The 10,787-nt window shown below is 44.4% G+C and overlaps 1 protein-coding gene across 1 annotated transcript in view; it reads left to right on the forward strand.

Moving 5' to 3' along the window:
• Positions 1–2,624, forward strand: part of CCDC187 (coiled-coil domain containing 187) — a 49,710-nt gene extending 47,086 nt beyond the window's left edge. The window contains exons 29-30 of the mRNA XM_072124463.1: positions 781–932; positions 2,251–2,624. Of these exons, the coding sequence (XP_071980564.1) occupies positions 781–932; positions 2,251–2,254 (156 nt within the window). The 3' untranslated portion in view covers positions 2,255–2,624. The remainder of the gene's footprint in view (positions 1–780; positions 933–2,250) is intronic.
• Positions 2,625–10,787: the final 8,163 nt, after the last annotated feature.

The following is a 10,787-nucleotide window of genomic DNA, read 5'->3' on the forward strand; positions in this document are numbered from 1 at the left end:
GCCCTCTCCTTTTCCGTCAATATAGTATTATTATATTTTTTGGACTATAAGGCACATGAAAAATCCTTTGATTTTCTCAGAAATCAAAGGTGCGCCTTATAGTCCGGTGCACCTTATATATGAACCGTACTTACAGACAACAGCTGCCTTGAACTGTGCACAGGTCTGCCACCTGCTGGTTATTCATCCTTATAATCCGGTGCGCCTTATAATCCTGTGCGCCTTATTTATGAACCTAGACGTTTAGCAGGCATTTATTGATGGTGCGCCTTAGAATCCGGTGCGCCTTATAGTCTGTATTCATATCAGAAGGGAAGCAGGACACCTGGGAACATACCATAACCTATAGGTGTGTGACGTGTCACTTCTGGTTCTCTGGTTTTACCTATAATCGCTGCAGGGTGGTGATGTTACAGGGATTATACCTGGCGTGTGTACATTGGCTCGGGTTAAAGGAATACCCAGATGTAAAAGCTTCTTAGACAAACAAGTTCATGAAAGGTGAAATCTCAAATAATATGTGGTGATGGTAAACTCACAGATCTCTATTGTTCCAGTACACCTGGTATGTAAGAGGAGGTTGCTTTGCAAATTTGTAAAATTTAAGGGGGACTCTGTAGCTCTATGACTCGTCTATTATAGCTACTAGTTGTAATTGTAACCAAAAAAATGGATGAATGATTGTGAATTCTCTGTGACGTTCCTCTGTTATTACACCTGGAAATGTATAAACTAGTTGCTATGAGTTGGGTGTGATGATTTTCTCCATACTCTCTGCAGGTTTCTGGGGAGGACAGACTATCGGCACTGATGTCCTTTACTGATGGGATCTTTGAGGAGCTGGTGAAGGATTCACTTCAAGTGATTGCAGATATTAGCAGTAATAGAGCGCAGGGCTGCCCGTCACCTGCAGGGGGCACTCTGCCTTCCAGGTACAGTAAATGTTACTGATCAGCTGCAATACCAGAAACCGCCTCTGAACATGGCTTGTGCTGTTTATTAAAAGGAATAATACTGACCTTTCTATTTTTATCTTTATACACATCCCCTTTAACCCCTTATCCTCGCACATTAATGCCCCGGCCATTTCTCTATTTTCCACAAATGTTTTCTACAAGCTATAACTTTTTCCATTTTGCAGTCATTTTAGTTGTGTAGGGTCTCTTTTTTTATGTGACAAAATGTAGTTTTTAATAGCAAGATTCTGGGTTTCCTATGTCCCACTGATTAAGGCTACATTCACACTGCCGTATGGGAGACGTATATACTGGTGACATATATACAGTGTATATACGTCCCCCATAGCAATGGGCTCACGGCGCCGTACAGGGAAAAGATTGGACGCTTTGGAGAGCGCTAACCCCCTTCTCCTCCCCCCGGCGCTGACGTGTGCCTGCATTGCTATGGTACGGCGGGCACACTGTTGTGTGAATGTAGCCTAACTTTTATTAACCTTTTCCGCACCGTAAAAGTTCTAAAAAACTGATAACTGCTTTTTTTACTAAAAATGTTCATAATTTATTGTGGAACCTAAATGACATCAAAATTTTTTCCCTTTGGGGTGAATACACACACAGCGATACCAAATTCAGAGTTTTTCTTTTTAAAAACTCACTCACTTTGGAGTTAAAAAAAAAAAAAAAACTTTTTGCGTCGTCGTCACCTTCTAGGAGCCCTAACTTTTGCAATGTGGCTGTGCGGGGGCTTATTTTTTGTGTAAAGAGCAGTAGTTTTTATCTGTACACACTCTGCGTTTAGTAAATGTAATGCAATCTCACTTCAATAGGTGATCGCCGCGGGAGCCTGTGCAATGAAACGCAACACAAAAGGCACAAAGTAAAAATTGAGTAATATGTAGCCTATTGAGTGTGAACTCTAAAACAAACAAAAAAAACAAAACATGCCCTTAGGAGGGTGCCAGAATTTAGTGAGCTAAAGGACCTTTGATGTCATGAGCAAGATCAGCCTGGTGTATTAGAGAAGGTTTATCACATGGTCATGACATCATCAAAGGTCCTTGGATCAAGCATCTACTCAGGGGGGCGTGTCTTAGACCGATTCTTAAACACTGGCAGCCATTTTTAGGAACCCAGCTTACAATAGAGGGCTGTCAGGTCTGTTTATTGTACATCAACTATGTGTGGTTACCTTATTACTTTAGGGTCCTTTGAAGTTTTTTAAAAATATGATTTAATCAATAAATTTAATATATATCAAAAAAGTTGCCTAAAAATGTTGTGATTCAAACAGGTGAAGGAGGAGCTGACCCCAGAAGTGTTCAGTCTGCTGAAGAAGATGTGATGCCCGTCATGTGTGTTCTTGTATGATTGTGTTGGGTGATTAGGCACTTTTACTTGTTTGCACTAATGACTATAATTATTGATATTTAATGGAGCTGGAAAGGATTGGATAACCATGGCTGCTCCACAGCACCACCCCTGCTCTACAGGTCACATGCGGTATTGTATTAATTATACTCATATTTATTTATAGATTTTTTTAATTATCTGAAGAAAGTAAACTTTGATTTTTGAAGTTTTTTTAAAAAAAATTTCACATTTTGATTTAATATTTTAAACAGTCAGCACATTTGATACTAAGATGATGTATTTTTTTTATATATATTTGATGATTTTGTAAAAACATTTGTATTTTAATAAACATTTTTTTGTAAACAATTTTGGCCAATGTGGTTTCTTCCATACCTCCAAGCACTGGGACACTGCCGGGGCGCTGGGACTCCGCTGGGCCCCTCGGGGCACTGGGACTCCTCTGGGACGCTGCTGGGGAGATGGTACTTCAGGGAATGGCTCACAAAATTCAGGACTCTGGTTATGGGGTCACAGAACTGTCTTCAAGGTACTAAGGCATCAGACATTTGGACTTCAAGGACTGAAGTGTAAAAGCACAAGACTCCAAGGACTGTGCACCAAAGCGCTGCTCTACAGGAGAAGGGTCTAAAGCCTTTGGACTCCATTGGTGGCCTTATTAAGCCACTATACTGGGCAACAAGTTGCCAAACCAGTGAAACCTGAGAAGACGACTTCTCCTGAAGACCACAATTTAAGAGCGTCCACTGATCTCGGTGTATGAGAGTAGGTGGTGATGTGGACCAAGCACCAATAACTACTATGGAATGGGTTTCTTTGCCTTTGGACCCCAAATACCTGACCAAACAGGAGCCATGGGGATACGTAAGATGGGAACAACTCAATTGATACTAAATGTTGGGTTGAATTGATCAATCATCACCCCTCCTTAAAGATCTTCCTCTCCTACAGGATTAGGAGCTACTCTTCATGTCTCGGCCACAACCCAAAAAGGACAGAAGACATTAAAGGAATGACCATCACTTTCCCCAGAGTAATCCCATCAAAGTGGAGAGATCTGAGGCCACACTCCCTGCAGGACTTCACTACCAAGATTACTTCAAGGTCTAATCCTTTCCTTGGCTTTGCTTTGACTTACAAAATCCCTGATCGATGTCTCCAGATGGCCTTGGAGAGGCGGCCATTGTGGCTGGAGGAGGATAGCTGAGCCTGGTTGGGTTTAAACCAAAGTCCGGAATGGATGGTGGTTTACAGAGAAGATATCCCACCCCTGGTGTCAACTGCTGGAGTACAGGATCAGGCTATGCTCTATCCCTCTGTATATACAGGGAGTACAGGATCAGGCTATGCTCTATCCCTCTGTATATACAGGGAGTACAGGATCAGGCTATGCTCTATCCCTCTGTATATACAGGGAGAACAGGATCAGGCTATGCTCTATCCCTCTGTATATACAGGGAGTACAGGATCAGGCTATGCTCTATCCCTCTGTAAATACAGGAAGTACAGGATCAGGCTGTGCTCTATCCCTCTGTATATACACGGAGTACAGGATCAGGCTATGCTCTATCCCTCTGTATATACAGGGAGTACAGGATCAGGCTATGCTCTATCCCTCTGTATATACAGGGAGTACAGGATCAGGCTATGCTCTATCCCTCTGTATATACATGGAGTACAGGATCAGGCTGTGCTCTATCCCTCTGTATATACAAGGAGTACAGGATCAGGCTGTGCTCTATCCCTCTGTATATACACGGAGTACAGGATCAGGCTATGCTCTATCCCTCTGTATATACAGGGAGAACAGGATCAGGCTATGCTCTATCCCTCTGTATATATACAGGAAGTACAGGATCAGGCTGTGCTCTATCCCTCTGTATATACACGGAGTACAGGATCAGGCTATGCTCTATCCCTCTGTATATACAGGGAGAACAGGATCAGGCTATGCTCTATCCCTCTGTATATATACAGGAAGTACAGGATCAGGCTATGCTCTATCCCTCTGTATATACAGGGAGTACAGGATCAGGCTATGCTCTATCCCTCTGTATATACAGGGTGTACAGGATCAGGCTGTGCTCTATCCCTCTGTAAATACAGGGAGTACAGGATCAGGCTGTGCTCTATCCCTCTGTATGTACAGGGAATGTACAGGGAGTACAGGATCAGGCTATGCTCTATCCCTCTGTATATACAGGGAGTACAGGATCAGGCTATGCTCTATCCCTCTGTATATACACGGAGTACAGGATCAGGCTATGCTCTATCCCTCTGTATATACAGGGAGAACAGGATCAGGCTATGCTCTATCCCTCTGTATATACAGGGAGAACAAGATCAGGCTATGCTCTATCCCTCTATATATACATGGAGTACAGGATCAGGCTATGCTCTATCCCTCTGTATATATACAGGAAGTACAGGATCAGGCTGTGCTCTATCCCTCTGTATATACAGGAAGTACAGGATCAGGCTATGCTCTATCCCTCTGTATATACAGGGAGTACAGGATCAGGCTATGCTCTATCCCTCTGTATATACAGGGAGTACAGGATCAGGCTATGCTCTATCCCTCTGTATATACAGGGTGTACAGGATCAGGCTATGCTCTATCCCTCTGTATATACAGGGAGTACAGGATCAGGCTATGCTCTATCCCTCTGTATATATACAGGGAGTACAGGATCTGGCTATGCTCTATTCTTCTGTATATACACGGAGTACAGGATCAGGCTATGCTCTATCCCTCTGTATATATACAGGAAGTACAGGATCAGGCTGTGCTCTATCCCTCTGTATATACAGGGAGTACAGGATCAGACTATGCTCTATCCCTCTGTATATACAGGGAGTACAGGATCAGGCTGTGCTCTATCCCTCTGTATATACAGGAAGTACAGGATCAGGCTATGCTCTATCCCTCTGTATATACAGGAAGTACAGGATCAGGCTATGCTCTATCCCTCTGTATATACAGGGAGTACAGGATCAGGCTATGCTCTATCCCTCTGTATATACAGGGAGTACAGGATCAGGCTATGCTCTATCCCTCTGTATATACAGGGTGTACAGGATCAGGCTATGCTCTATCCCTCTGTATATACAGGGAGTACAGGATCAGGCTATGCTCTATCCCTCTGTATATATACAGGGAGTACAGGATCTGGCTATGCTCTATTCTTCTGTATATACACGGAGTACAGGATCAGGCTATGCTCTATCCCTCTGTATATACAGGGAGTACAGGATCAGGCTGTGCTCTATCCCTCTGTATATACAATGTGTACAGGATCAGGCTATGCTCTATCCCTCTGTATATACAGTGTGTACAGGATCAGGCTATGCTCTATCCCTCTGTATATATACAAGGAGTACAGGATAAGGCTATGCTCTATCCCTCTGTATATACAGTGTGTACAGGATCAGGCTATGCTCTATCCCTCTGTATATATACAAGGAGTACAGGATAAGGCTATGCTCTATCCCTCTGTATATACAGGGAGTAGAGGATCAGGCTGTGCTCTATCCCTCTGTATATACAGGGAGTATAGGATCAGGCTTTGCTCTATCCCTCTGTATATACATGGAGTACAGGATCGGTCTGAGCTCTATCCCTCTGTATATATACAGGGTGTACAGGATCGGGCTATGCTCTATCCCTCTGTATATACATGGAGTACAGGATCAGGCTATGCTCTATCCCTCTGTATATACATGGAGTACAGGATCAGGCTATGCTCTATCCCTCTGTATATACAGGGAGTACAGGATCAGGCTATGCTCTATCCCTCTGTATATACATGGAGTACAGGATCAGGCTATGCTCTATCCCTCTGTATATATACAGGGAGTAAAGGATCAGCCTATGCTCTATCACTCTGTATATCCAGGGAGTACAGGATCAAGCTATGCTCTATCCCTCTGTATATCCAGGGAGTACAGGATCAGGCTATGCTCTATCCCTCTGTATATATACAGGGAGTACAGGATCAGGCTATGCTCTATCCCTCTGTATATACAGGGAGTGCAGGATCAGGCTATGCTCTATCCCTCTGTATATACAGGGTGTACAGGATCGGGCTATGCTCTATCCCTCTGTATACACAGGGTGTAGAGGATCAGGCTATGCTCTATCCCTCTGTATATACAGGGAGTACAGGATCAGGCTATGCTCTTTCCCTCTGTATATATATGGAGTACAGGATCGGTCTGAACTCTATCCCTCTGTATATACAGGGAGTACAGGATCGGGCTATGCTCTATCCCTCTGTATGTACAGGGAGTACAGGATCAGGCTATGCTCTATCCCTCTGTATATACAGGGAGTACAGGATCAGGCTGTGCTCTATCCCTCTGTATATACAGGGTGTAGAGGATCAGGCTATGCTCTATCCCTCTGTATATACAGTGAGTACAGGATCAGGCTATGCTCTATCCCTCTGTATATACATGGAGTACAGGATCGGTCTGAGCTCTATCCCTCTATATATACAGGGAGTACAGGATCAGGCTATGCTCTATCACTCTGTATATCCAGGGAGTACAGGATCAAGCTATGCTCTATCCCTCTGTATATATACAGGGAGTACAGGATCAGGCTATGCTCTATCCCTCTGTATATACAGGGAGTGCAGGATCAGGCTATGCTCTATCCCTCTGTATATACAGGGAGAACAGGATCAGGCTATGCTCTATCCCTCTGTATATACAGGGAGTACAGGATGGGGCTATGCTCTATCCCTCTGTAAATACAGGAAGTACAGGATCAGGCTGTGCTCTATCCCTCTGTATATACACGGAGTACAGGATCAGGCTATGCTCTATCCCTCTGTATATACAGGGAGTACAGGATCAGGCTATGCTCTATCCCTCTGTATATACAGGGAGTACAGGATCAGGCTATGCTCTATCCCTCTGTATATACATGGAGTACAGGATCAGGCTGTGCTCTATCCCTCTGTATATACAAGGAGTACAGGATCAGGCTGTGCTCTATCCCTCTGTATATACACGGAGTACAGGATCAGGCTATGCTCTATCCCTCTGTATATACAGGGAGAACAGGATCAGGCTATGCTCTATCCCTCTGTATATATACAGGAAGTACAGGATCAGGCTGTGCTCTATCCCTCTGTATATACACGGAGTACAGGATCAGGCTATGCTCTATCCCTCTGTATATACAGGGAGAACAGGATCAGGCTATGCTCTATCCCTCTGTATATATACAGGAAGTACAGGATCAGGCTATGCTCTATCCCTCTGTATATACAGGGAGTACAGGATCAGGCTATGCTCTATCCCTCTGTATATACAGGGTGTACAGGATCAGGCTGTGCTCTATCCCTCTGTAAATACAGGGAGTACAGGATCAGGCTGTGCTCTATCCCTCTGTATGTACAGGGAATGTACAGGGAGTACAGGATCAGGCTATGCTCTATCCCTCTGTATATACAGGGAGTACAGGATCAGGCTATGCTCTATCCCTCTGTATATACACGGAGTACAGGATCAGGCTATGCTCTATCCCTCTGTATATACAGGGAGAACAGGATCAGGCTATGCTCTATCCCTCTGTATATACAGGGAGAACAAGATCAGGCTATGCTCTATCCCTCTATATATACATGGAGTACAGGATCAGGCTATGCTCTATCCCTCTGTATATATACAGGAAGTACAGGATCAGGCTGTGCTCTATCCCTCTGTATATACAGGAAGTACAGGATCAGGCTATGCTCTATCCCTCTGTATATACAGGGAGTACAGGATCAGGCTATGCTCTATCCCTCTGTATATACAGGGAGTACAGGATCAGGCTATGCTCTATCCCTCTGTATATACAGGGTGTACAGGATCAGGCTATGCTCTATCCCTCTGTATATACAGGGAGTACAGGATCAGGCTATGCTCTATCCCTCTGTATATATACAGGGAGTACAGGATCTGGCTATGCTCTATTCTTCTGTATATACACGGAGTACAGGATCAGGCTATGCTCTATCCCTCTGTATATATACAGGAAGTACAGGATCAGGCTGTGCTCTATCCCTCTGTATATACAGGGAGTACAGGATCAGACTATGCTCTATCCCTCTGTATATACAGGGAGTACAGGATCAGGCTGTGCTCTATCCCTCTGTATATACAGGAAGTACAGGATCAGGCTATGCTCTATCCCTCTGTATATACAGGAAGTACAGGATCAGGCTATGCTCTATCCCTCTGTATATACAGGGAGTACAGGATCAGGCTATGCTCTATCCCTCTGTATATACAGGGAGTACAGGATCAGGCTATGCTCTATCCCTCTGTATATACAGGGTGTACAGGATCAGGCTATGCTCTATCCCTCTGTATATACAGGGAGTACAGGATCAGGCTATGCTCTATCCCTCTGTATATATACAGGGAGTACAGGATCTGGCTATGCTCTATTCTTCTGTATATACACGGAGTACAGGATCAGGCTATGCTCTATCCCTCTGTATATACAGGGAGTACAGGATCAGGCTGTGCTCTATCCCTCTGTATATACAATGTGTACAGGATCAGGCTATGCTCTATCCCTCTGTATATACAGTGTGTACAGGATCAGGCTATGCTCTATCCCTCTGTATATATACAAGGAGTACAGGATAAGGCTATGCTCTATCCCTCTGTATATACAGTGTGTACAGGATCAGGCTATGCTCTATCCCTCTGTATATATACAAGGAGTACAGGATAAGGCTATGCTCTATCCCTCTGTATATACAGGGAGTAGAGGATCAGGCTGTGCTCTATCCCTCTGTATATACAGGGAGTATAGGATCAGGCTTTGCTCTATCCCTCTGTATATACATGGAGTACAGGATCGGTCTGAGCTCTATCCCTCTGTATATATACAGGGTGTACAGGATCGGGCTATGCTCTATCCCTCTGTATATACATGGAGTACAGGATCAGGCTATGCTCTATCCCTCTGTATATACATGGAGTACAGGATCAGGCTATGCTCTATCCCTCTGTATATACAGGGAGTACAGGATCAGGCTATGCTCTATCCCTCTGTATATACATGGAGTACAGGATCAGGCTATGCTCTATCCCTCTGTATATATACAGGGAGTAAAGGATCAGCCTATGCTCTATCACTCTGTATATCCAGGGAGTACAGGATCAAGCTATGCTCTATCCCTCTGTATATCCAGGGAGTACAGGATCAGGCTATGCTCTATCCCTCTGTATATATACAGGGAGTACAGGATCAGGCTATGCTCTATCCCTCTGTATATACAGGGAGTGCAGGATCAGGCTATGCTCTATCCCTCTGTATATACAGGGTGTACAGGATCGGGCTATGCTCTATCCCTCTGTATACACAGGGTGTAGAGGATCAGGCTATGCTCTATCCCTCTGTATATACAGGGAGTACAGGATCAGGCTATGCTCTTTCCCTCTGTATATATATGGAGTACAGGATCGGTCTGAACTCTATCCCTCTGTATATACAGGGAGTACAGGATCGGGCTATGCTCTATCCCTCTGTATGTACAGGGAGTACAGGATCAGGCTATGCTCTATCCCTCTGTATATACAGGGAGTACAGGATCAGGCTGTGCTCTATCCCTCTGTATATACAGGGTGTAGAGGATCAGGCTATGCTCTATCCCTCTGTATATACAGTGAGTACAGGATCAGGCTATGCTCTATCCCTCTGTATATACATGGAGTACAGGATCGGTCTGAGCTCTATCCCTCTATATATACAGGGAGTACAGGATCAGGCTATGCTCTATCACTCTGTATATCCAGGGAGTACAGGATCAAGCTATGCTCTATCCCTCTGTATATATACAGGGAGTACAGGATCAGGCTATGCTCTATCCCTCTGTATATACAGGGAGTGCAGGATCAGGCTATGCTCTATCCCTCTGTATATACAGGGTGTACAGGATCGGGCTATGCTCTATCCCTCTGTATATACAGGGTGTAGAGGATCAGGCTATGCTCTATCCCTCTGTATATACAGGGAGTACAGGATCAGGCTATGCTCTTTCCCTCTGTATATACATGGAGTACAGGATCGGTCTGAACTCTATCCCTCTGTATATACAGGGAGTACAGGATCGGGCTATGCTCTATCCCTCTGTATGTACAGGGAGTACAGGATCAGGCTATGCTCTATCCCTCTGTATATACAGGGAGTACAGGATCAGGCTGTGCTCTATCCCTCTGTATATACAGGGTGTAGAGGATCAGGCTATGCTCTATCCCTCTGTATATACAGTGAGTACAGGATCAGGCTATGCTCTATCCCTCTGTATATACATGGAGTACAGGATCGGTCTGAGCTCTATCCCTCTATATATACAGGGAGTACAGGATCAGGCTATGCTCTATCCCTCTGTATATACAGGGAGAACAGGATCAGGCTATGCTCTATCCCTCTGTATATACAGGGAGTAC

This window comes from Engystomops pustulosus, chromosome 9, assembly GCF_040894005.1.
Source record: "Engystomops pustulosus chromosome 9, aEngPut4.maternal, whole genome shotgun sequence".
Classification (NCBI taxonomy): Eukaryota; Metazoa; Chordata; class Amphibia; order Anura; family Leptodactylidae; genus Engystomops; species Engystomops pustulosus.